The 26714-nt window shown below is 49.0% G+C and overlaps 2 protein-coding genes across 4 annotated transcripts in view; one reads left to right on the plus strand and one right to left on the minus strand.

Moving 5' to 3' along the window:
* The window catches only part of MAP2K1 (mitogen-activated protein kinase kinase 1), a 68752-nt gene extending 48065 nt beyond the window's left edge, over positions 1-20687 (plus strand). For both annotated transcript variants that reach the window (XM_055435405.2, XM_055435406.2), the window contains exons 6-11: positions 12614-12738; positions 15554-15755; positions 16767-16831; positions 18509-18570; positions 18956-19001; positions 19645-20687. In XM_055435405.2, coding sequence (XP_055291380.1) covers positions 12614-12738; positions 15554-15755; positions 16767-16831; positions 18509-18570; positions 18956-19001; positions 19645-19758 — 614 coding nt within the window. In that variant the 3' untranslated portion in view covers positions 19759-20687. The remainder of the gene's footprint in view (positions 1-12613; positions 12739-15553; positions 15756-16766; positions 16832-18508; positions 18571-18955; positions 19002-19644) is intronic.
* Positions 19711-25667, minus strand: SNAPC5 (small nuclear RNA activating complex polypeptide 5). 2 transcript variants are annotated; one of them, XM_088839925.1, is made up of 4 exons: positions 25514-25667; positions 24185-24274; positions 23300-23439; positions 19711-19850 (listed from the first exon to the last, which is right to left on the minus strand). In XM_088839925.1, the coding sequence occupies exons 1-3, from the start codon at positions 25601-25603 to the stop codon at positions 23317-23319; spliced, it is 303 nt and encodes a 100-aa protein (XP_088696051.1). In that variant the 5' UTR covers positions 25604-25667; the 3' UTR covers positions 19711-19850; positions 23300-23316. The 2 variants fall into 2 exon arrangements, with proteins under 2 accessions (XP_088696051.1, XP_055291382.1); XM_055435407.1 differs by having other exon boundaries at positions 23300-23442.
* Between the last annotated feature and the right edge of the window lie 1047 nt (positions 25668-26714).

Consider the following 26714-nt stretch of genomic DNA (forward strand, 5'->3'; position numbering starts at 1 on the left):
CAGGAAGGCAAGCAAAAATGTTATCACTTTGATTCAGACTTCTTTTTTAGGGGGTGGGAATATGCCGGTGATACAAACTTAGGCATACCTGCACTTCCAAATTACTTTTTAAGTGAGAGGAAGTATAGTAATGGTGTTTGGGTGAACAACTGTTTTTACCTACTGTTCAGGCCCTGTTTTTGCAGCTAGGTCGTGGCCCCTTGACAGTTTCAGTTTTCTTTCTCAGAGTGGGTGTGTGTGTCCTGGTCCTAGTGAGCTGCACTGCTCTGGCTGTGCCTGGGGCTGGCTTTCCTGTGTTTCTGGATGGGAACCTAGAGATCAGCAGATGCTCACTCTCATTCCTGAAGTGCTTGGTCTCTGCCATCGTGGAACGGGACTTCTTAGGTAGAACAAGTACAACCGATATTCCCCGAGTCTGAAGTCCTGGCCAGCTGTCTGGAGTTCACCCACAGTGCAGTGGCCCACTGTGATTTGTCTGGGTGTTGTGCAGACATTGTATTCTGTTTCCCTGCATGTTCAGAGGGAGCAGCCGTCTGTGTGGTTCGGCCTGGTGTGTGTGGTTTATGGGTTGTTGATCAGGAGGTGGGGATTAGATGTGTGCTTCCTGTGGGAGTGTACCTTTCCTCTGAACTCTTTGGGTGACAGTCTTGTGCAGGTGCATGCACATATTCCTCCATGTTTACTTGCCCCTGTAGGCGCTTCCCCCATCCAGAAAGAGTAATTCGTATTGTAAACTATTCGTTGAATGCCTGCCCAATGCAAGGGGCTGGGTGAGCCACTGAGGAGGGCAGAGAGATGGCCTGTGAATGACTCGTGTCCTCTGGGAGCTTAGTTTCTAACAGGGGGAGACATATCTGTAAGTCATTCCAGGGGTTGCTGGAACACAGCCAGTGCCATTGTTTTGTGCATGAATCACCCCACCACCAGCTGTCAAATAGAATCTGATGCGATGTAATTAGTCGGGATTCTTTGACTGTATTAGAAACCTAACTCAAGATTATTTGATCAAAAGAAGGAACTTACTGGCTGGAGTTACCAGGAGGTCCGAAGGCGGGGATGAGTGTGGAGCTGAAATGATAGTGTCGGGCCTTTGGTTGCCACTTGGCTTTACTTCCCTTGAGGCTGGGCTTCCCTTTCAGTCAGGCTCCCGTTGCTGGGGGCAGCAGGGGCCGCACGAGCCCAGCACTGCTAGTCCGTAGTGCTCCGTGTCCCTGAGAAAGCCCTGCCTCATCTCCTCAGCATCTGGGTCAGTGCTTGAGTCACTGGTTGGCTCTGCCTGGAGAGCCCCTCGAGTCCTGGGCCACTTCTTGTGTCCAGAAGACTAGCTTATGTACGTGTCTTGGGGCAGGATAGATGGGCCCTTTTCATTGGCACCCCAGCAGGTATACACACTGTTGTGGAGGAACATGTCCCAAATGAAGAAGAGGAGTTCTGTAACTAGAAGATGGAGGAACAGATTCTGAAAGCAAAGAAAGGGTGAAAAGAGTTGTTCCACTGTAAATAATATTAAGCATTGGGTCAGCAAGACAGAAAACTGCTAACACAGGATCAAAACAATAATTAAGCATTGAAGGCAGGGGTGGGCAGATTGGCAGCTCACAGCCTGCTGTCTGTTTTTGTATGGCCTGCAAACTAAGATTTGTTTTTCAGAATTTTGTGACATGTGATCATTGTGTGAAATTCAAATTTCAGTGTCCATGAAGACATTTCACTGGAACACAGCCCGGCTTAAGTGTTGTCTGTGGCTGCTTTTGTACTGTAACGGCAGAGCTGAATAGTTGCTTGTGAAAGAGATTGTGTGGCCCTCAAAGCCTTAAAATATTTGCTGTCTGGTCCTTTGACAGTAAAAGCTTCCTGACCATTGAGTTAAGGGGAAGGGGAATCCCCCAGCCGAGGAAGCTTTAGAATTGAAGCGCAGAAGTCAGCTGTAAGCTGATTCAGTTCTTCATTGAAAGCAGGGTGTATGACATGGGGAGGAGACCCTCGGGCTCTGAGAGGGTTAGTTAACTCCACTGGTTTCTGTGTGGCCTTTCTACTTACGGTGGCAGGAAGCCAGAGGTCCAGTTCTTCCGAAGCTGACCCAAGTGGTTAGCCAATGAGTCAAGGGGTGTGTGTGGGGGGTGGGGGGGCTCAGATACAGCTGTGCTTCATGCCATTGAAAGCAGCGACTTGTATCACTGGCCCATCGAGCCGCTTAGCCCCCTCTCATTGTCAAGATCTTGTTCTGATTAAGACCCTGAAGAAAGATTATAGGATGTAGACCCATGCAGAGTTCATACAGCGGAGCCCGTGAATAATGTCTGCTTTGGAGTTCCTGGCCAATGAAGATCAATAGATGCTGATAACAGAGTTAAATTAAACCTCAGCTGGGTTTTCTTTTCCTTCTATCAGATGGAGCAGCATGTAACCTGCCTGATCTTTATACCCAGTATCTGGGGCTTAGAGTTTTGAGGGAATGCCCAGCCAGACTGTGATTGGAGTCAGCTGTGAGGTTCTTTGCAGCAAAATGGCAACCCACTCCAGTATTCTTGCCTGGAGAATCCCAGGGACAGAGGAGCCTGGTGGGCTGCTGTCTATGGGGTCGCACAGAGTCGGACTCGACTGAAGTGACTCAGCAGCAGCAGCAGCAGAGTTACTTATACCTTGGGGCCTGCTCAGAGTACCCTCCCAGAGAGTTCCTTATTGCCCAGGATAAAGCGTTCTGTGAAAACAGGGAGCTCTCGAGTCAGGATGAGATTTCAGCATTCTATAGAGAATGAGAGTGTTTTTGGATCCTAGTCCTGGGGATAGCGGAGAGTCTTCAAGTTACCTCAAGGGACCCCAGCAGCAGCCTCCGGAGGAACAGGGTTCTCACAGCCATCAGGATTTCAACCTCTGAAGTCCTCCTCTCACTTCAGTGAGACTTGCTGTTGGCACCGATAGTCAGTATTTTAAGTGGCTCAAGTTTGTTGTTTTACAAGCTGTTGGTGGCAGATTCACATTTAACGGGTTTCTGAGTGGCTGCTTCTGTGACCCCTGCAAGGCACTGGCCTCCCTGCCAGAGTTTTCCTGGCATCTTGCCAGGCTTTCCCGAGGCCTGTGAGGGCGGCCCTGTGGCTGTGCACAGCGCTGTGTCCTGATCACAGTCCCCGTCCGTGTGTGGCAGGGGGATGCCATCAGAGCCTCAACCTCAACCCGTGGGTGGCCCATGGTATCCAGGGGGCACCCTGGCTGCACCTCAGCTTCCTCTGCCCACCAGGCTCATCCCCCACCAGGTAGCAACAGCCTCAAGGGGGCAGTTAACTTACAGGGAGAACCGCTCCCTTTGGACTGTGTCTGGACCCCACCCCCCCCCACCTTGCAGGTGGAAAGAAACATAGTGGCTGATTAGTAGCTGGAATCCAGCATGTGGTCTCTGGTTCGAAATGTGAGTCACGTTCTCTAGAATTACCTCAGTGCTAGACCCACAGCCATGGATTATGTCTCCAGACAAGTTTGTTTCTTAGCATCTCAAGTGAGGCAGATGGGCCGTTGGAGGAGGAAAGTGCTTCCTCAGATCCCTTTAGGGAAGCATAGTGGAGGAGGTGGCATTTGGGCTGAGCTTGGAAACATGAGGAGAAGTTATGCAGGTGGCAGCGTTAGCACAAGGGATCCTAGGTAGGGAAACACATGAATCACGGTGACACAGCGGCTGGGAAACACAGAAAATGTCCTTGCAGGAAACAGCAACTTGTTTAGAATATTTAGAACGGAGGATTCCTGGTGGTAAGTGGTGGGAGTTAAGTGAGAATTAGTTGAAGCAGTTGAGGAGGGTCTTCCGTGCCGTGTACAGGGACTGGATTTTTATCCTGGGCAGTGGGGAGCTGAGGGGTGCTCCTGCACAGGGAAGGGAGGCAAGCTGTCCTCCGGCCGCTGCAGCTCAGGTGACAGGGAGGGGAGTGACGTCCGTGAGGAGGCTGCCGCCATGGCTCCAGAAGGAAGAACGTGGGTCTGAGTCACAGTAGTCATCCAGTGAAGGGCGAGGGGGACACAGGTTGGGAGAGGCGACCCTGGAAAGCCTCTGAGAGCAGAGGCCGGGTGCGGGTGGAGGGGGGTGGGGTGGGCACAGGAAGGAAGCCCCTAGCTTGGCCCCAGGCCCTCCCTAAGGCAGGGGCTGGAGGGGACCCCGAGGCTGAGCCTGTTCCCTTTAGGAAAGACCAGGCCGAGAGGCTGTCCTGGCAGAGCTGTGTCCTGCTCCTTCTCATGTCATAAAGCCTCATTTCTAAGGGACGCCTAGGGCCGGGGTACTGCCACTCCCCTCAGGTGCAGATGACTTCCTGAGGAGGTCTGTGGGCCCAGGAGAGCTGGTCTGTCTTGGAAGTTTGGTGACCAAAGAAGGGGTAGCTTTTATTAACCAGTACCTTAGCAAGGTGGAGCGCACCTTGCTCACCATGCCCAACACTACAGTGACAGCGTAGAATCTAGTGGGGAATCTCTGCTAGAGGGTGGGAACCAACATTAGGCTTAATAGCACCAAATTAGCTAGAAACAAAGAGAGTGGTATTTTCTTTTTCACCAAGAAAATGTCTTGGTTGAAACAAGGCTGGCAGTGAGTGGATAATTGTTGAAGCTGATGTTGGTACATGTTTATACTCGACTTTCGTGAATGTTTGGATTTTTAAGAGGAAAAAAATGGAAAGAAGGAGGCAAAAGTACTAATGTGACAAGTGACATACATGGTAAGAGCTTCAGGGAGAAGGGAGCCTTGTGGGTGTGCACTGGTCAGGTGAGGCTTCCCAGGGGAGGTGGGAGCCTCTCAGGTAGGATTTTTTTTTTTTTTTTACACGTAACAGAAACTGTTCCCTGGTGGTCCAGTGGTTGAGAATCTACCTGCCAGTGTATAGGACATGGGTTCAGTCCCTGGTCCAGGAGGATCCCATGTGCTGTGGAGCCTGGGTGCCACAGCTCTGAAGGCCATGCACTCTAAAGCATGTGCTCTGCAACAGGAGAAGCCCCCACAGTGAGAAGCTGATGCAGTGCACCTGGAGAGGAGCTCCTGCTCACCACAACGAAAGAAAACCCGTGCACAGCAGCAAAGACCCAGCACAGCCAGTCAGTCAGCCTAAAACAAACAAACAGGTAACAGAAACCAACTTGAGTCAGTGTGAACAGAAGAGAGGACTTCCTTATAAGGATCTGGGGGACTTTCCTGAGCATTGGCAACAGCCCAGATGTTGCCAGTGCTCAGAAAGGGTCAGGACAGAGGTGGAACACAAGTGGGATCCTGGGCAGCTTCTGTCCACTTTTGGCTGCCTTGTCCTGTGTGCTCTGCAGCTTGGCTTTCTCTGCTGCTTTGTCCAGGGGCAGGAGGAGGGGCCTCCCACCCCCACCCCAGCTCTTCCCACCTCCACCCCAGTAAGCGTCAAATCTGTTCAGACACAGTGCAGGCCCAACCCGACCCTCTTAGCCCCACTGCCAAGTCCCTGAGTATCCTAGCAGAACTCATCTGGTACAGATACGCTTCCTCCTATAGGGAAGGGAGGTAATCAGGAGGACACTTTTGGGTCACCTTCTCCTTCCTCCCCTCCAACAAACAAAAAAGACTAGAAGGATGGTAGGTCATATAAATACAGAAGGCATCTGGGTTAGAGACTAGCCAGAGCAAATGATTCAGACAGAAACACTCAGGGACTCCTGGGGAACAGCATGGATCCTCTTGGCACTCACAGTGGTTGGGGAGGTGGGGTGGGTGGGGACGCAGGCAGAAGCCAGACCGAACAGGATCTGATTGTTTATATTGCTTGTGTTTTTTTCTCAAACAAATGTTAGCTTTAATTCCCCACCCCCAAGCTTCAGACTTAGACGACAAATAACAAACTTCAGAGCCATTGAAATCAAAATTCTATTTCTCATATGTAGTTTCTCTTACTTATTGAGTCCTTAGTACCTGCCATCAAGTAGGAATTACTGCTCTCACCTGACAGCCAGGGAGGCTCGTGATTTTGGCCGGGTTCACACAGCCTGTGCTGGTAGAGCTAGGATTCAAATCTAGATCTGCTTGACTCCAAAGCTGGCGCTCCCTTTGCACACCACAGTACATGCCTACTTACAGTAATTTTTGATGCCAGTTGACAGTAAGAGTCAGTGGATGTTAGGATTCTTGGTTGTTAGTGAACACAAATTAGCTCAAGCAGTAAAAGAGGTTGTTTGTTTGTTTGGCTTAGCTAACTAACCAAACCCCAGGAAGAGTAAGGATGTAGCCTGGCCTTAGGGAAGATTGTGTCTAGGGACTCAAGTGCCATTAGCTGTTATACTTCAGGATGTGTGGTCGGTTCTCTATACCTGCATCCTTGGATTCAGCCAGCCTACAGATGGAAAATATTTGGGATAAAGTTCCAAAAAGCAAAAATTGATTTACATAGAGTTTTCATTGTGTTTATAACTATTTACATTGTATTAAGTATTATAATAAGTAATCTAGAAGTGATTTTAAAGTATACAAGAGGATGTATGTAGGTTATGTGCAAATACTCCATCATTTTATATAAGGGTCTTGAGCATCTGCAGGTTTTGGTATCCATGGAGGTGGGGATTGGGGGTGGGGTGGGGTGGGGTGGTGTCCTGGAACCTGTTAATTCTCGCTCATTTGTTTCTCTTCTGAAGTTGGCTTTTTTCTCTCAGGCCAGCTGTCTCTACCACATGGGAACCATTGCCTCTGGCTTTAGTCTCCTTATCAGAGGCAAGAGCTTTTCCCAGCCTCTGACAGAAAATCCCGAAGAACGCTCTAATTGAACTAATACTGGTCTTGTACCCAGAACCCGCCGGGTCACCAGGAGGTGGGTGGCCAAGCCTGCATCAGGGGCCTGCCCTGTGGCCAGGGGACAGAGGTCTGACGGTCAGTCTCCGTCTGAAGCAGTTGGCTGGAGTCAGGGAGGCAAACTTCTCCCAAAGTTAGTGTATGTGGTGGGGGAGGGTCCTTCTCTTCTCAGTAGACGACACACGGAATGCCAGCTCCATTTAGCTTAGGTTTGTCCTTCCCTGGCAAACAGACTGTCCTCGGTGTTTTCCTTCAGGGCCTGTCTCAGGCTAAGCTAGGAATGACTGATAAGTGACCTTGACTTCACGAGTGAATCATGCTGACTGTGACCCAGGCATCAAGGGTAATGCCTTACTTGGGTGCAGCTTGGGTCCCCATAACTATGGTGATATTATTAGAAATTCTCTCCCACTTCCCATTTAAAACTGAAAAGATTTCCAGTCTAACTCTGCCTTTCCTTTTGGCATCTTTTTTTTCCCCCCTTGTTCCTCCTGCTGAGCAAAATTAGCTTTCAGCAGGTCAAACCAGGTTTTTAGCTGATTTCTCTTTCTTGAAGTACAGATGATAATGTCTAAGTAGCCAGCATTGTTTTCCTTTCCACCGGTGGTTGATTGGCTTTGTGATAGATTGCGTATCTGCTTGTCTTTGGAAGTCACTTAGTCTGGAAGGGGAAGTATACTGCTCTAAGGCAGGTTCTTCTTGTTTTTTTTGGCCATGCCATGCAGCACGTGGGATCTTAATTTCCCAACCAGGGGTCAAACCTGCGCCCCCTGCATTGGAAGCATGGAGTCTTAACCACTAGACTGCCAGCGAAGTCCCTAAGGCAGGTTCTTTTATAGGAAGGTTACTCTGTGGTCTTTAGCAAGGGGCTTCTACTTGAGTCTTAATTTTCATATCTGTAATATGGGGCTTCTCTGTCATATGTTGTTATGGGGTCATTTAAAATGAGGGATCAGGGAATCCAGGATCCATAAACTCACACCTTGACTACTCCCTTTCCCCCCTTTTCTTTCTCGCTCTCTTGCTTCTTTCCCTCTCTCTCTGGTTTAACCCCTTTACCTTCTGCTGAGGCTGTTATTACTACCTGATTTCAGATTCTGACCATTTCCTGGAATGGCGTGTGCTGATAAAAACCAAATCATGGCTTAATGCGACATCATCTTATGTTAATTGTCAGCATTTGTGTGCCTTTTGGGTCAGGGATGAGCACTGCATTTGCAGAGAGGGGCATACAAAGGTAGAAAATGAAAGCAGTTCAGAACTAATGAATCATGGGAGGGAAGTAAAAATTAAAATGCAGTTGCTGGACTTGGTTGCAAAACTCTTGAAAGCAGAGAGAGAAAAATAGCTGCTGGTTAGGACCTGGCACCGGAGAAGGCAATGGCACCCCACTCCAGTACTCTTGCCTGGAAAATCCCATGGACGGAGGAGCCTGCTGGGCTGCAGTCCGTGGGGTCGCTAAGAGTCGGACACGACTGAGCGACTTCACTTTCACTTTTCACTTTCACACACTGGAGAAGGAAATGGCAACCCACTCCAGTGTTCTTGCCTGGAGAATCCCAGGGACGGGGGAGCTTGATGGGCTGCTGTCTGTGGGGTCGCACAGAGTCGGACACGACTGAAGCGACTTAGCAGCAGCAGCAGCAGCAGGACCTGGCACACGTGCTCTGAAGGCTCACTGTGTGAACTCACTTGTTAATCAGGAGGCTCTAGTTCCCGCTGTCAGCACGTCTCCTGCAGTTAAACCTGCCCAGGAGGGTAATGAGCTGAAGCTGAGAAGGAAGCACTTGCTCACTAACCCAGAATTATAATCTCTCACAATCAAATTTTAAGGATTTCAGCCTACCCCAGGTCAGCTCCTATTCCCAGATAAAGCTTGTTGTATTGGTTACCCCCCGACAGGTAACCCCCGGACTCTGGGCCTCGGTGTTTCTTGCCTGTGTGCAGGGGTGGCTGTGAGGGTTAAAGATGGCAGTGTGTTTCAGAGGCCTGGCGCAGTAGGTGCTCAGTGAACCAAGGCTGCTGTGATGTCCTCCTTTGTTGGCTGGCTGTTTACTTGTTGACATCTGTCTCCTGTGGTGGTGGCCTGGACAGGGACTGATCCTTTCTACTCAGCTCAGTACAGGCACTTTATTAGCATTTATAAAGGATGAACAAGTGAATTCTTTTATCCACAGAGGGGTAGAAAATGCTCAGAAGTCAAGTTGAAGTCACGTGCTCATGGAGGGGAAATCAAGAAGCTTTGAACAGTGGTTATTTCTGCTGCAGAAAATATCAGAAAAGAAAATTCTTTATTCCACTTAGTATTTTCGTAACACCTTCTTATTCGTTTATGAAGAAGAGGGGTTTATCTTTTTCACTGTTGCACAGGCTGGGCAGGATCTGGGTTTCAGACCTTAGCATCTTATAGGTTTCCTCAGGAAGCTTGTCAGCCTGGGAGCTTAGAGGCTAGTGGATACTTCCTATGAAATGCAGCATGGCCCATCACTTGCTGGGGCTCCTTCCAGCTTCACTGTCCTGATATTGGAGGGTCAGAAAGAGAACCCAAGGCCTGGAGAGGCCTCGGGAAGTAGAGAGGGACCACCTGGGCCTGTAACATGAACAGTGTTTGAGGTGGCTGCAAGGGAAGATGAGGGAAGAAGCCTGATTAAACCTCCCAGGGCTCCAGAGCAGGGCAGTATTGCGTGTTGGGAAAGGCCCTCAAAAGAACTAGGCTTCTACCAGTTGAAGAAGTGAGAGGGCAGGTGGGAAAGGAGGATGTTCCAGGTGCAGGGATCAGTTAGGCAGGCGAGCTGACAGGGACACGTGCTGCGGCAAGAAACTGGAGAAGTGATCAGGACTGTGGGCTTGGAAAGGCAGGCCGAGGGCCCTGGCATGTGCTGTGAGGCAGGTGGGAGTGGCTGCAGGCTCCGTGCAGGGGCGGTCCCACTGGAGGCGCGCCGGTCACTGTGTAAGACAGGCTGGAAGAGCAGGGTGCTGGGGACAGGAGCAGAGAAAGGAGGGGCGGGGATTGTGGGAAGCAAATCCAGGAGGCTGCCAGTGTGAGGAAACAGCCTCTCAGATCTTATCTGACCTCTTTTCTGTCCCCAGAAAAGAGCCCGACTTCACTGGGGTGCTGGGGAGGAGCATGTCCTGTCCTGGCAGCTCCAGCCACATGTGCTGGAATGGAAGAAGTTAGGATGTCTCCAAACAGCTTCTTGTCAGGCCTTCAGGGTCACCTTGAGGGGCCCTGTGTGTGCATTTGGCTTCCAGGATGAATGTGGTCCAAGCAGGGAAACACCATGTTCCCCCCCACCATCTGCATGGGTGTCTCAGCCTCCCAGGCAGTGTTCCCTGGGGCGAGTGGGGGAAGTGGGAGCTGACAGCCAGAGAGGGAGGAAAGTGGCATTATATAAGTTTGCAAAAAAGGAGGCTGGCTTGCCATGTGAACAGAAATCAGATACAAGGAGAGGCACAGAGGCAGTGCAGCGCTCCTGAGCAGCAGTTGTGGCCTGGAGAGTGGTGTCTGAGCAGCAGGGGCAAGTGAGGGAGCGGGTGTCTGGAGCTGTGAACTGCCAGTCTTGGAGTGCAACCGTGAAAGAATCCTTCTTTGTGATCCTGTCACATGTGTGCCCACTCCATCTGGTGAAGCTACGAGAGCTGTGGTGGTTATCATCACTTCACCGATCCGCAGACCACAGACTACAAAAGCCAAGGGCTCGCTCAAGGCTGCATGTGGAACATGTGGCAGGGCCGGGATGTGAATACAGGTCTCCTGTCTCTGTAGCTGGTGCCACTCTTTTGCTTTTATAAGAAGACTAATTGGTCATTTCTGAACAGGCCAGGGGAACATTGCAAGGTGAGGGCACTCAGGGCTTTGTGGTCAGTCACTCGGGATGGGTGATGTGGTAGCAGGGTGAGTGGAGAGAAGACAGGTCCAGGCATCACAAGGTCTGAATTCTGGTTCCCACTTTGCCCCGTTTTTGCTGTGTGACCTCAGTCAAGTCCCTGGACCCCTTTGGGCCTTAGGCTTTTCGTCTCCACCATGAAGGGAAGGAACCAGATGGCTTCTCAGGCTACTTCTGACACCTGTGTCTATATGGGAGACATGGGGGGGTGTGCCAGTGGGTTTGGAAAGATCTTGAATTGGTGTGCTGCCGTGTCCTGTGACGTGCAGGTGGCTGGGTCTTAGAGAGACAGTACCCATGGTGCAAAGTGTATGTGTGTCCCTGGTGAGCTTCAGTTCAGTTCAGTCGCTCAGTTGTGTCCGACTCTTTGCGACCCCATCAATCACAGCACGCCAGGCCTCCCTGTCTATCACCAACTCCCGGAGTTCACTCAAACTCATGTCTATAGAGTCGGTGATGCCATCCAGCCATCTCATTCTCTGTCGTCCCCATCTCCTCCCACCCCCAATCGCTCCCAGCATCAGACTTTTCCAGTGAGTCAACTCGTCGCATGATTAGCCCCATTCATTCACAGGCCTCTAGGAGCACTTCCTATATTGTCCCGTCAGGTACTGTCCTGAATCTGCAGTTAAAGGGTGAGGCAAACCGCCAGCGTTCCTGCCCTGGTGGGGCTGGTGGTGGGTGGAGAGAGGCTGGAGCTGGCGTGGCTGTGGTTAGGACCTGACCCAGGCTGGGGATGATTAGGGGCTAGGTGGAGGTGGGCAGGCAAAGGACTTCCTGGGATATGAGAGAGGGATTTTTTGTTTGTTTACCCTTGGAAAGATACTTAAATGGATCTGTTAGAATCTGTGTAAGAATAAATAAACGCATCCTTGTGAGTGTTGAAGGGGAACATAATAAAATCTTAATATAGCTCTGGTAGGTTGGAATTATGAGGGTTTCAGTTTTCCCTCTGGTTCTCCAGATGTCCTGTGTTTGTATTACGCCCATCAAAGATTCCCTGTCAGGGTTTATGATTTTGCTCTGGGGTTTGGCCTGCTCTCGAGTGGGTCTCCTTGTTTCCCACTGTCTGTTCACAAACCTGGTGCCTGGGGCCCCTTTACCAAGTCCCAGCCTCTGCTCTGCCTGCTTCATGGGACAGTTGTTTGAATCAGAGGAGACGGTAAAAGGAAAATGTTGAGAAATTTACCTCTTGGCAAACGGAAGGGCCAATGGACTAATACTGGTGGTGGGAGCCAGGGTGGCCGTGGGGCTGGCTCGAGTGCAGTGAAGGGGAACGGGGCCGGTGCTGGGGACACTGTCCTGACCCCGAGGAGCAGCTTTCGGGCCTCCCTAGTTCTCTGGCCCTGACGAGAGACTCTCCTTGACTAACAGGTAGATGCAACTGTGCAGGCTCTTAGAGAAGTGACTTCAGTTAAAGAGAATGGAAAGTTGGCTCCCATCCCCTGGCACACACATTTTTAAAGCCCCCATGTTCTGTGCTTGTCGGGTCAAGGAGTCCCTGCCTCCGTCCCACCCTCCTTTAGTCTTGGGTCTGTAGCCTCAGCAGGCACACAGGTCTTACTATTCCTTCCTCCCTTATGATCCGGTGATAGGCGTTGTGTCTTGCCAACAGAGGCGGCTGAAGCAACAGACCTTTCAGTCTTGATTATTCATGGTAACCGACTCCTTCCTGTGGGTCATCTGGCCAAGACTGGATTCTGAGTGGAAAACACTGGCTTTCTGTCTTGCTTCTATAGCAGCTTGTCACTCCTCTGCTGACAGTTCTTCCTCGAACCCTGAACCAGGGGGAATAGGGGCCGTGGTGTCCAGTGTCCATAAGCCAAGGGCTGGCTCTGTGATGTGGGCTGGGGTGTGTCATGGCATTCATGGTCAGGGCTAGTCTGTCTGGGGAGCGCTTCCCAATCTATCTATGTCAATTCTCGACTTTTCTGTTTTTCTTCCCCTACAGATGTCAAGCCGTCCAACATTCTAGTGAACAGCCGTGGGGAGATCAAGCTCTGTGACTTTGGGGTCAGCGGGCAGCTCATTGACTCCATGGCCAACTCTTTCGTGGGCACCAGGTCCTACATGTCGGTATGAGCACCTTGTTCCATTTCTCGAGGTTGTTGTCTGACCAGGAATAGGAGCCAAGTGGGTGTCTTCCCATGTGGAGCTAGACCCTTGTGCTTGGGTGATGGGGATGGGGGAGAAAGAAATGAGGGATGAGCCTTGTGGTCCCTCCCTGAGGAGATCACAGTCTCGGGGGAATGGGCTCGGCCTTTCACAGGCCTTGGAGCATAGTCGGGGCACTGGGACCTTGACTCACTGGAAGAGACAGTGGATCACAGCTCCAGCTCAAACCGGCACTTGGATTGTTTCCAGAGCTTGGCTTTCATTTTGTAGACATGGAGCTCCGGCCACCCTCAGGACCTCTGCCTGCTGTCTTTAGACCCTCAGAATGACATGCCCAGAAATGCCCCTACCCCAGGTTGCCCCACCTTTTCCGTCAGCAGTAAATGGCGTCACTGTCTCCTTCGTTTCCCAGGGTAGAAATCTGAGCATCAGCTTTCAGCCTCTCTGCCGTCTCCCCATCCTTTCAGTGCCCAGTGACCCCGACTCCTGTCTCTTCAGAATTGTCTTTCCCTGTGCAGTCTCTTCTCTCCCGCCTCGCTGCATGTCTCCCAGTCATCTGCCCCTCTCTCACCACAGCACAACTACCTGGTCCCCTGGCATCTGGTTCAGCCGACAGCCGGAGGTCACTGAGTCCTCCCCGCTGCTTCCAGCTGCTCTGGCTCCCCCTCCTCACCCCCACCGTCACCTGCGCCCTCAGCAGCATGGCTGTGTTCTCTTGCTTCCCCCGCACAGCCAGCTCCCTGAGGGGCAGGGATAAGCCTGGAGGTGCCTCTGTTGTCCTGAGGGTCCAGTTTGGGGCCTGGGCCGTGGTCGGTGCTCAGGAAATGCTTGGCCAAGTGGGTGAATATGTGGTTGACGAATGGGTGGGAACATGGCTAACACTCCTAAGAACGATTCAGAACGGGGAAACGTGGCTTTGGGTGAGGGCTGACTGGGGCCGAGTAGAGGAGCCTTACTTGACGTGAGTGGGAGGTCTTCGGAGGTGAAAGGAGGGGTTGGTACAGGGGCTCAGGGCGTCTTAGCACAGTGTGTTTTGTGTGCAGTCTTTCAAGCACTTTCACATCCTGCAATGATGATCCCATTTGAACTGTATGGTTGCCCTATTTTAGAGATGAGGAAATCTATACTCAGGGAGGTGAGGTGACCCATGCACGTCCCCTTGCAGGGCCAGGGTTGAAAGCCGAGCCTCCCAGCCGGTGAGTCCCACCTTGCACTGCAGGCCCTCACTTGCTCTTTGGTACAGTTTGGCAGCTGCTCCTGGCCCCTGTGTGGCAGGTCCTGCTCCCGTCCTCTTCCTGCTTGCCTGTCCCCTGCCCACAAGTGATTCCAGCCACTGGCAACATGACTCACCGGGCGCTGACCCACATCTGCACCCCCCACCCCATTCCAGTGGCTAACAGATATAAAACCCATGGGCTCTTCAGCTTCTTCCCTGAATGTCTAAAAACTGAGCAGCTAGCACCCTGGGCTACTCAACTGCCAACTCTTTGGGTTTAAAATCAGTTAACAGGTCCTGGAACTTATATTGATCCTGGGTTTAGTGGTTTGGGTTTTGTGGTTACATGGTCAGTTCCAAAATAGTTCAGTGCTGGAGTTGGTGAAAAACCCTATGGGAGAAATGAATTTGATGTCTGTATAAGTGTATGAGGGCTTCCCTGGTGGCTCAGATGGTAAAGAATCCACCTGCAATGTGGGAGACCTGGGTTCGATCCCTGGGTCAGGAAGACCCCCTGGAGAAGGGCATGGCAACCCACTCCAGTATTCTTGCCTGGAGAATCCCCATGGACGGAGCAGCCAGGAGTCGGACATGACTGAGCGACTAACCACATAAGTGTATGATGGTCAGAATAAAGATTTTTTGATAGGGTTCTTGAAATACATGTTTTATTTCAGTTAATGCTCAATCAAAGTAAGCACTGTATACTTCTTTCCCACTATTTCCACCAGTAACAACTCATATTTGCATAACATTTTGTAGCATCTAACATACATTTTCATTTGGTTTGACCTTCTCAGTGCCCTTGGTAGCAGAGTAGGTATTTTGTTTTGTTGTTACTGTCAACATTAGCCCCATTTTACAGCTGAGGAAACTGAGGCTCAGGATCACCTAGCTTTTAAATCCCAGCTTGGGACTTGAACCCAGATTTCCTGACCCCAGATCCTTTGCCTTTTCCAGTTCTCTATGTTGTCCAGAACAGTGAGTGAGCAGCCGAGCTGGGCTTGGAACCCAGCTCTCCTTAGTCTCAAGGCCAGTGTTCTTTCCACCCACGGATGCCACATTCGTGACCCATGTTCCAGAAACTTCATATTTTGGACTCAGGACTCAAGATGAATCTCTCATCCTGGGCTTTGGATAGGCTATCCTGCACATGTTAGACATGCAAGGATGGACAGAGCTGGAACCACAGCTGAGGCTTAGTCAGGGTCCAGCTGGGTTGGATGCCGTTAGTTCAGGGTGGGTTGGGGGGAGACATCAGTTAGGGGTCAGAGCCACAAAGGCCAGCTAGGATTTGGTAAACAGATTATTTGGGCGCAGAAGGGAAGCCAAATTAAAGAGGTTAGTGGAGGTCCTGAAACAGGACGTGAGCTCTGCTAAGGGGCAGAAAATGCATCAGTAGAGCCAGGGCTGGGACGAGGCAGGGTAGCCCAGCGCTCCTGCACTGCAGACAGGCCTCAGCGGGGCAGGAAGTCCCAGGCATTCATGAGGACTCAGCCATCCCTCTGTGCACGGGCCAGGCTGGCTCACAGGCGATAACTGTGTCTGTCTCTCCTGCAGCCAGAGCGACTCCAGGGGACCCATTACTCCGTGCAGTCGGACATCTGGAGCATGGGGCTCTCTCTGGTTGAGATGGCGGTCGGGAGGTATCCCATCCCTCCTCCAGATGCCAAGGAGCTGGAGCTGATGTTTGGGTGCCAGGTGGAGGGAGATGCGGCTGAGACCCCACCGAGGCCAAGGACCCCCGGGAGGCCCCTCAGCTGTGAGTGGCCCAGTGTGGCCCCAGCTTGGACTGTGGGTAGTCCTTTCCATCAGTGGTTTCTGGAAGGCTGATTCCTGTCTCTGGATACCAGGCTGGGGCAAGGGGGAAGCAGAGCATGGGGTTCCAGTATAGGATACTATCATTACCAACATCTTCCTTCCTACCATTTGTTAAGTGCCCACTGTGTTCCTGGCACTGCGCATAGTATTTTATATGTATTGTCTAATTTTAAAAATCATGACTTTTTTTAGGTAGATATTTTTAATTGAGGTAAAATCCACATAACATAAAGTGTACATTTTAAAGTGTACGGTTCAGTGGTTTTCAGTATATTTCTCCGTATCATACAATCATCACCACTTTGTAATTCAAGAACATTTCCATCACCTCCAAAAGAAACCATTTCCATTAGCAGTCACTCACAGCTCCCCTACCTTGACACCCTAGCAATCACCAATCTACTTTGTCTCCATAGATTTGCCTACCATTGTCTAATTTTAATAGCAGTCGTGTGTGAGCACTATTATAACTTCCATTTTAGCTATGAGGAAATTGAGGCACAGGGTGCTTGACTTGCCACATACACTTGTAAGTGGCCAAGTCTTGACTCTGAGGAGCTAAATAAGCACTATGTAGCACTGCCCGCCTCTCTGGACTGTAAAGTAAACCGAGTAGTTGGAAGATCCTGGCCCTGCCATTACCTTCTGACGTTGTTCCTGCCAGGACATTCCTGTCTGAGGCCCACACGAGGGCGTGTATGAAGGCAGAAACAGAGCGGGCAGGGGTAGCGGGTGGTGGGTCACAAGTCTTGGGTGTGGCAGAACCCAGACTCAGACCCTGGCCAGCTGTGGCTTTGGCTGGCCCCCTCTGTGTTCAGGCCTTATCAGTGGCTCTTCTGTCGTCCACAACTTTGTTCTAGTCCCTAAGATCCATGCCCACCCCTAGCCTCAAACTGGCAGTTAACCTTGTTTCTGAGAAGTGTTTTCTTTTTTCTTTTCAAAAAATTTTCAGCTTACGGAATGGACAGCCGACCTCCAATGGCAATTTTTGAGTTGTTGGATTACATAGTTAATGAGGTAAGGTACTGCACAGCTTCTGTGACCTTAGAATTTGTTTGCTTTTAAGGAAAAAACTCACAATTGATCTGTCTGGGAAATCTCTGAATTGTTCCCACAGCATGGGCTATCCCTTCCCCAGGAGCATCTTCACATAACTCTGAGTCCCTCATCCTCTCTGATTCAGGATGCTCCACCTGCCCATTGAATGCATTCTCATCCTTCATTCACCAGGCATTTCTTTTTTTCCACCAAGCATCTCTTGTGCACTTACTATGTGCTAATAAGCACCCTGGGGTGGTGATAGGAACAAGGTGGGGATCCAGGCAGAGATGGAAATACAAAAGTCTCAGGTCTTAAAGACTGTTAGATTGGGTAGGGGAAGCAAGGCAAACACATGCATTTTCTCTATATAAAGCAATGAACATAACAGGTGACAATATAGAAAGAGATATGGAAAATATTCACTATAAATTGTGTGGGAAAAGTAGGTTGTAAGAGTATGTATACTATGATTGATTCTTTAAAACAATCTAGGTATGCATATTATGTGCACATAAAGTCTGGAAAGTAATATGACATAGTGGTTATCTCACAGTGATGGAATCACAGGTGATTAAATTACTGCTAGCTAACTTTAATACAAAGAAGATAGAGTATCTGTAAAATATATATGCCAGTATGTTTAAACGTAAAAGGGACTGAGGAAGGAAGAGACTGACAGGTACTCATCAGTCTGGGCCTGGGGGTCAGCAGCTGTGGACCAGCACGTGGTTGCTCAGAGGGCGGGACAGCATCTCAGGAGGGAAGGCCGGCGCTGCTGGCACCAGGAGGAAGCAGGACGAGCTCTGGCCTCTCTGGGAGGCAGCTGGAGGCCCCACTCCGCTGAGGAGCATGGTAACAGGCACTGCCCCATTCTCGAGACTAGTGGAATAATGTTTCATGCTTTCTCATTTCTCTCTAAAACTAGACCCCCAAAAGGTCAAAAGGTCCCCTTGGTCATTACAAATTCAACAGGGAAAATCCTGGCTCACCACAGCAGTTTGGTTCACAGGTTACTGGGCTCATTTCAGCTCTTCACTGCCTGACTGCTCAGCTTTGTGCTAAGCGCTGTGGAACAGAAGGGAAGTGGAGGGTCTCATCTAAGCTGTGTAAGGATGCAACGAAGGTAGACTGTGTTGTATTAGGAAAGTCATCCTTTCCTGCTGGGACCCGACATTCTTCCAGACGCAGCTCTCTGCCAGTTAATGTTTTACTAACCTTTCTGCACTCCTTAGAACTCAGCAGGGGGTAAATGCTTTATTGGTCAGCCTTCTGTGATACCCGCAGGTGCTGTCAGGGCTGGACTATGCCTGGTGGTTTGGCTCTGTTTCCCTGCCACGTTCCCAGATGTATGGTAGTGGAGCCTCAGAGCTGAAAAGGGTCAGCTGAGGCTCAGAGAGGAAATGATTTACTCAGTCACTCACTCTTAGTCAGATTTAGACTGGTGAGTGGTCAGAACACTGCCTTGGCCCCAGTTCTGACTGGTCTGAGACTGACAGTTCCAACAGGGTAAGCCAGCAGCAGCCATTGGCCTCTCGCCCCTGCCTTTCCTTGACTGGACAAGGGCAGCACTGCCCAGAGGTGGGAGTGAAGAGGCGGGGAGTGGAGAGGCAGGCAGAGCAAGGACATTTCTTAGGTCTGTGTGTGTACTTGCAGCCTCCTCCCAAACTGCCCAGTGGAGTATTCAGTCTGGAATTTCAAGATTTTGTGAATAAATGGTAAGTCACCTCCTTGTTCTCGGTTTTGTCAGGCTCCCCATCCCTCTTGGGGAGCACAGCTTTGCCTTTCACCCTTTAGCTGCTGCCCTTCTTCCAGAGCGCTAGGACTCAGGTGACGTGTCTGACTGTAGCAGGGGGCAGAACAGCTCTTGCGCTCAGCATTTGCTGTAAAGGGATTGCCCTATTGCTTTTTGGCCTTAATTTAATTCAGTGTTTATTAACCTACTGTGGGTATGACACTCTGCTAAGAACAGGAAGGTGGGTAAGGCTTAGGCACTCTTCCTCAGAGCCTATGGGGTGTGGGGAGGACAGGCATGCACACATTAAGTAATCTGAGTTAGAACCAGCAGCAGGCAACAGCTTACACTGTCTTTCTTCCTTTAAGCTTAATAAAAAACCCTGCAGAGAGAGCAGATTTGAAGCAACTCATGGTAAGTGGTTTATTTCAAATCCTTACACTGTCACTTGCTGCGTTTCATTTGTTCTCCTGTCAGTCACCCATCCAGTGCTTGCGGAGCCCATACCCCATTCTGCCTTGACTGCTGTGGCCCAGCTGATCTGGGGCCTGCAGGACACCAAACACGTCTCCTCGGTCTTCCCATCAGTTTAATGGAAAAGCAGGGATAACCCTGCAGCAAGAAGGGATCCAGGGAAGGAAAGGGCCAGCTCGTCCCACAGGGGGACAAGGCCTTTCTGCAGTACTGACTGGCTTATTTTGTATTCAGCATCCTCACCAAGTAACTGTCTCCTATGTGGTGGCAGAGGAGTGGGAATCCTCTAAGTGTCAGCACTTATGTGCTGTGTAGAGCCTGGTCAGTGTAACATGCACTTTCAAGTCCATCAATTCTCTTGCTCCTTCAACAGCTGCAAGGCAGAGCTGCTGTCTCCATTTCATGGAGAGGAGCAGGCTCAGGGAAGGGGTAAGACCAGCGGAGCCGGGGCTCTAGGCAGGCACTTGGACAAGGGTAGGCTCCCGGAGCTCCTTCCGAGAGCAACACAGTCTCCAGACCCAGGACTCTTGAATTTTCTTTCTTGGCTTTTAAGCACACTTTCTGTCCATTTCCTCACACACAGGTTCATGCTTTTATCAAGAGATCTGATGCTGAGGAAGTGGATTTTGCAGGTTGGCTCTGCTCCACCGTCGGCCTTAACCAGCCCAGCACACCCACCCACGCAGCTGGCGTCTAAGTGGTTGGGAAGCAGCAGCCCCGCCCAGGGGCATGCCATGTTGCTTCCGGGCGGCCTTCCCATGCCTGTCTTTGTGCAGACGTGCATCTCACCTGTGACAAAGGATGAGGAACACAGCATGTGCCAAAATTCTATTCGTGTCTTTTTCAATATTATCATCTTTACTGTTATTACTACTGTTATTCCCCTAAGTGGATTGGCTTTGTGCTTGGGGCTATTTTTGTGTATACTGATGATGAAAACACGTGCAATGTTGAATTACAGTGAAACTCTGGTGACTGTGGGTAGTCATTCTTACTGAAAACTGCACTGCTTTCCCACACCATGAACTGGCTGGTCGCCTCTGTTTTCGGGATTCTTTGACACTTGGTGGTACTTCATTCTTGCCAGGCATACCTTCTAACTGAGTAGGAAGGAGCCTTGTAAGATCCTTCACAGGCAGTGCATGTGAAGCATGCTTTGCTGCTATGAAAATGAGCATCAGAAAATGTGTATCATGTTATTTTATTATGTTCTTGCTTTTGGTGTAGAATTCAGCAAATTTTCATCAAAATCTAGCCAGAGCCCTTCACTGCCATGACAGCTGGGGCTTCACCAGTCTGTCTACTGTGATGATTTGTAGACTTCTGGTTGTATTTCTATATTTATTTTCAAATATACCGTGTGGATATTTAGTGCTATGTCTCCTTAAGTTTGCATTAGTGTTTCTAAAATGGTGGAGTTACTCTGAATGTTACAAATGGATCAAGGCATTAAAATAAATGAGACCTACCTTTCACCAAACCCAAGTACTGATGCTATTGTAAACAACAGTGTGTATAGTGCCTAAACACTGTATGAAAACCCTTTTACCATTTAAATCCAGAGGATTAACAAACCTAATCTCTTACTCTAATAAATAAACTATCAAATTCAAAGGATGGAAACAATTTCTGCTTCTGTGGTGGCATTTTCAGTGTCCACAGTGGATAAATCAGCAGATGATTTAGCAGCCAGGCATCAGTGAGGGGGACGCAAAGGCAGGAAGGAGGCTGGAAGGTGGAAACGCCACACTAAGGACAAGTTCAGTGCTTTGGACCAATGTGGCTTCCTGTAATTCTAGTCTTTGGACTTTGTCCAGTTCTTCTCAGCAAGCACCCTTATCTTCCAGCCACCTTTCCTGTGGACCTGTGAACAGATCCCATCGATTTCTTCCATCTCTTTATACAAGAGGAAAGCAGGAGGAGGGGTAGGACTGGGGGGCAGCTGGCACTGGAGCCTCTACCTGGGGCTGCGCTGTGCTGCTTACTCCACTGAGCGGTGGCTTGCTGCTCTCACCAGTGACACCTGACACACGTTCCTGGAGAGGAGAAAAGTGCTTGGCGCTGACTTTTGTGCCTGTGGGTTGGCAGTGAAATTGTAAAAAATCCCACAAAGCCATGTCCTAACTGGCCACCTTTCTTTGACTTTTGAGATTTAGGTCATATATGAGGCTGCCTAGTTGCACCCCTTCCCTCATTTTCTTCTTTGAGAGAGCAGGTGATAGAAAACCAAAATAAATATATGTTTAAACACTTATTTCATTTTCAAATTAAAAACAGTAAATCTCCTAAGTAGGTAGTTCCACTGCAGATCTATGAGAGCCTGAGATACAGCCAGGATTTTAAATACTGGTCAATACTATATATACAAGGCTGCCTCAGCCAATCAATCATTTTCCCCCCTGAGAAGCTAACATCTGTTCTATAAGTCAACAGTCTAACTCACATGTTTTCAGCATACATTCAGATGAGGTTTAAGAACCACACCCTCCTCGCACCCAGGGTCTTTTCCTAACAGAGAGGATGTCACCACCCCTGAGAATGTCTCATCGAAGTGTGTAAACTAAGGAGTGGTATGACCTGGAGTTTAAAACCTGGATGTAAATACTTTCAAGCTTGGATGTAAATACTTTCAAGCTCAGTGTCTTTTGAGGTACTTTACTTTGAGAGTCAAAAGATTTCTTCCTAGTAATTTTCACTAAGAATGATCTCATTTTCAAGAATGATGTTTCCTACATCGCTCATGCTATGTTTTTAGAGCTCCCCAGGCCAAACTCCTTTTTAAAACTTCCTTACTGAGAGATATAATACTTGGATATTTTAAGTTTTTGGCTATGGCTTTCGCAATCTTCCCCAGCCAGGGACTGAACCTGGGCCCTCAGCAGTGAAAGCATGGGAATCGTCATCACTGGACTGCCAGGGAATTACCAGTAGTTGGCTTTTTAAGTGATACCTCATTAGCATCTCACGAGGACACCTGAAACTGCTAGAGCAGATATGAATACTCTCATTTTACAGACACGAGAGTGAGAACTCCCGAAAAGGTGAAAAGCAAGCAACCAACTGGTCGTCAAGCTAGAACTCATACCCAACTTTTCCAACTCTTAAAAACCCATGCTTGTATCTTACATTAGACCCCAAAATGTATATACCTTGATGCTTTTTGTTGCAAAATGATATTCACACTGTTTTCCAAGAAATATGCTCATTTAAGCTTCTGGCTACTTCATGTCAGAGTAGCTCAACGTAACTTTAATGAAACATCGATTAACAAATATGCCTATGCTCTCTCTTAGAACAGCTATGTAAGAAGCTGTGCTTGAGGAGGTTGCGTTTTGTTTGGCTTTTCTATTTCTGGGCAGGGCAAATTACTTTTATAAAATCAAGCAACTACATATTTGTATATTCACTGGAAAAGGGACAATATGCAAAAATGAGTGTCAACCTAAAATATGAAGTTTCTCTTATTCTGTTAACTGTAAGTTCTTTATTACAAAATCCGGTCTCCCAAACCTCATGATCCTTCTTCAATGGCACAAGTCCTAAGTCTAGAAATGGGTTTAAACCATCCTACTGTATCGTTCACCCCAGAGGAGAACTGATCCTTTGGTCTGTTGTCTGGAAAGCGGCAAGCCTCATTACAGCTGTTTATCTTTAACTTATTTCTAAGCACATTTTTACCATAATGATATCTGAACCGAGGTGTGATGACAGCCACACATAGCATGTTAGTAGTTTTACGATGTCACTGAGAGGTGGCAGCAGCTTGTGCTCTCAGGTGGCCCTCTGTCCTCTTTGTCATCTTTTTCTCCCAGACTGTAGCCTTGCTCTGCTCACAAGGGTTCAGTGGCATGCAAACAGTGTTTAATTGGTTTTCTTAATAAAGGCATTGTTGGCTGCAAGCCTGGCTTGTATTTAAACTCTGCCCTTTTTGCAGATGCTAGACCTTCTCAATAGCATTTTGGAGGAAGTTTTTTGTTTAGAACACAATTATTCAATCTGACCAGCCTGTAAACACAGCACCACCCATACTGCTCAATACTGAAACCCTGCATCTCTGCTTTTCTATGTCACCAACTGTTGTTAAAGCATTCTGAAACCTGAGTTATTGATGGAACTATCTTTACAACTACACATTCTCCTAAAGTTCTTGCTTCCTTTTAAAGCAGGCTATAGGGCTCATGAGAGTTCTTCGAAGACAGAAAGTCTCTGAGACTTAGAAATTAACTTGCATGACTAACCCGGGCTCTTCTCCCCTTCAGGAATCTGATTCTTCCTCCTCCTCTTCCTCCTCTTCTTCTTCTTCTGGCACATGGCTCCTTGTGCTCAACTCCAGTGCAGTTTGGTTGATTGATGCTTCATTGTCTACATGCACCAACATCTGCTTTAGTCAAGGACATTATGGATTAGTAGGAAGAACATTAGCCTGAAAAGAAATTCTTAATGTTTTATAATAAAATCTCAATTGTATATTCAATCCCAGTACTATCACTAAGAAGTGTGGCCAGTTACCTATTTCTCCAAGTTCTACCCTGACCCCCTCCCCCTAACCCCCACTGCCAAAATGAGAGCACAGTAAATGCCCTAGATTTGATAGTATATTACGTGATTTACATATACGGTTCTTACATGAGAATTATGTACTGGCTTAGATGTGCTGCTTTCAAATGGTTTTAAATGCTTAACACACAGCTGGGAGAACCTTCAAATATGGTTTATCTAGATGACTTTCCTGAGGGCACTTGGTAAGAAGAGGATATGAGGAGGACTAGAACTCTAGTTCAAGGCTTTGTGGTTGAAGCTTACTTGTTCACAGAGCAGCAGGAATTTTGACATATTCCTGCAAAGATCTTCACACTCTCCCCAGTTCACTGGAGTGACTAGAGAGAATGGAAGAGTAGCAAGGTGGAAGCGATACAATAGTACAGCCAACCAAAGTGTACCCAGCGGGTAGATGTTCCCTGTTTAAGAGAGTAATACACAATAGCCAGTTAATTAAACCAGAAGGTTCTTCTTAGCACTCCCCAGAGTTCTTTGGGCTTGATAAGGTAATCTGCAATTTCTGATCCCTCAGCAGAGCAGAATGGACTGCATTCTCTCCCCAGGCTCACAATGATTAAGCTTACATCATGCGATGGTTCAGGTGCAGGCTGAGAAGGCAGCATCTCACCCCCTCTTCTAGAACTAATCATTGACTGGAGGGCCAGCTCTTCAACCTAGAAAGAGTGGAGGACACTTTCTTTACCATGTCACGGGGCTACTGATGTGGATGAAATGTACTGAGCATGCTCTGAGAGGTAGGCATCAGCAGTGAAAACAATGTAACCTCTGTGAAGCTCTAAAGGAAAGGGATGGGGCTCCTCAAGCATTCCGGGCCCCTAAAGGAAACAGCATAGAAAGCTTCCTGCCCCTTTCTCCTAGGGTGAACAGGTGTTCCAGCTGAGGCGAGGCTTCCACTCGCCCAGACCTAGCAGCTCAGGGGAGGAAAACCCAAGCATGCCCTTAAAAAAGCCAAGTGTCTTCTGATTCCACACGACCCAGTCTGTCTACCCTATAATGAGATAGCAAAGGCAGGAAGAGTGGAAAAGGGCAGCGTTTCCTAGCCATTGTTGGCACGCACACATTAGGCGCTTGTACAGGCACTGCCTGTGTCCTGAGGGAAAGCACAGTATTTTAATAGGTCTCAGTTTACAAAGGGCCTTCATAACCCTAAAGTGCCCAGCAGGGATTAAGAGGAACATCTCACTAAAGGGGGTTTCCTCCGCACAGGTCTGGGAAATGGCTCTAGTGGGTTTCAATCTAAACTGAACAAGGCAGGTGAGTCGGTAACAGATCGGCGGAGAAAAGCTACCGGGAACTCTTTGGCTTGGTCAAAAAGTTCGTTCATCTTACATCTTGCATTCATCGTTCATCTGTAGCATCTTACAAAAAACCCCGAACGAACTTTTTGGCAAACCCAGTACTGTGGCAGGGTCTCTTCAGGCAGGGCCTTGCTGTCTCCTTTTGCACAGTGGAACATCCGCGAGTGGGCTGCCTTTGTGAGACCAGAGCTGTATCAAGCGACCATACGAGGTAGTAAAGGCAAGTAAATGCTGCAGGGGCTTGGAAGGGGAGGCAGGGGCCGTCTAGGCGAGCTTCCGGAGGTCGCCCTTCTTCAGCGCGTGTTGCGTACCGCCCACGTTTACGAGGCTGTAGTGGTCGAGTGGGGGTAGTACTGTATTCGCCAGACTCAGATGAATGAGCCTCAGTCTAAACCTACAGGATCAATATTCTTAGAGGGGTGGACCCATAATCTCAAGTCCAGCCTCCCTCCGTGCCTGTCTACGCCCCCAGGTCCGGGCGCGACGGCCAGGTGAGGAAAAGCTGATCGGCCGCAGACGCCTGGGCTCCGCGTAGAGCCCGGCGGCCTGGGGCGCGGGAACAACTGAATGGAGAAATGGGGGGCACGGGGTCACCTTGAGCCGGTTCAGCTGGTCATGAAGAGCCGCTTTCAAGCGGAGCAGCGTCTCCTCCTCCTTGCGCAGCTCCTGTAGCCGGCTCAACATCTCGACCCTTCACCCGGCGGCTCGCCGGGTCGCTCGATGATGACGCCGCCTTCGCGCTACCGGAAGCGGAAGAGCGGAGTGGGATGGGCGGGCAGCACTGTGGGGCGGTGCAGCGTCTTCCCACCGGCGCCTGCGCTCGTTTCCCCTTCATGGACCTAAACTCATGGATACTCAAACTTGGTTGTAAACCGAAAACCTCCAACTCCAGGGATGAGACTCCCTAAAGCAAAGGGTGTTGGCGATGTAAAGGACCTGGCGATAAAAATGGTCAGATACCGAGTGTCAGGTTAATTCAGCTGAGCAGTGCTGTTCTTTCATCGGTGGAGGCTACTTTAGCTCCTCCAAACTTGCAGACACACTGTCACCAGCAAACAGGACATCAGTACAAGAGCCCTACTGAGTTGAAGGTTCAGGCAGGCGGGTATTCCTGGTTACAGGAAAGGGGTTTCCAAGGAGGACTGTGTAAATTAGAGGGTAGAAGTTAACTGTATTTTAAGTTGGATAGTGTTTTATACTAAGGAACGGAGATCCCTTGACCTATAAATGGGAGGATAGACCGTCAGCGGGGCAAAACGAGATGCAAAACAAGACCCTGACTAGCGAAGCACAGGTCACTTCCAAGGTGTTAAGACTGACCTGAGTTAAAAGCTTTGGAAGAACGTTTGGGTACATCCATCCTCTGCACAAGCATACTAAACCTGAAATACACAAGTGACTTGTGGAAAAAACCACCTGGCACTTTTTATACCAAAGGGTTCCAATATTAAAACGTTTTAAAACAATTGTATTGTACCACAGAAGACTATAACAGTTCTGAGGGGAAAATCAATTTCTTATTGCTATCCTTTAAAAAATGTTTCTCTGAATCTGCCCTCTTGTGGTTATCGAAAATGTCAAATCTTTATGGAACATGGCCCATTTTCCAAAGTGGTTTTGGGGGGAAGCTAAATAATGAGTTTCTGTGTATTTCCGAGTTAAGTCTTTAAACCATCTGTTTCTCAAGTTACTTTAAAAATGAATTTTACACCTGAATTTATGTAACATCTCACTTCTCATTCACCTTGGATTTATAGTAAACCCAAGGCTCCATTTTATACCAGACTTAAATAGA

Source organism: Moschus berezovskii, chromosome 9 (assembly GCF_049115385.1).
Source record: "Moschus berezovskii isolate FMDL1 chromosome 9, NW_MosBer_1.0, whole genome shotgun sequence".
NCBI lineage: Eukaryota > Metazoa > Chordata > Mammalia > Artiodactyla > Moschidae > Moschus > Moschus berezovskii.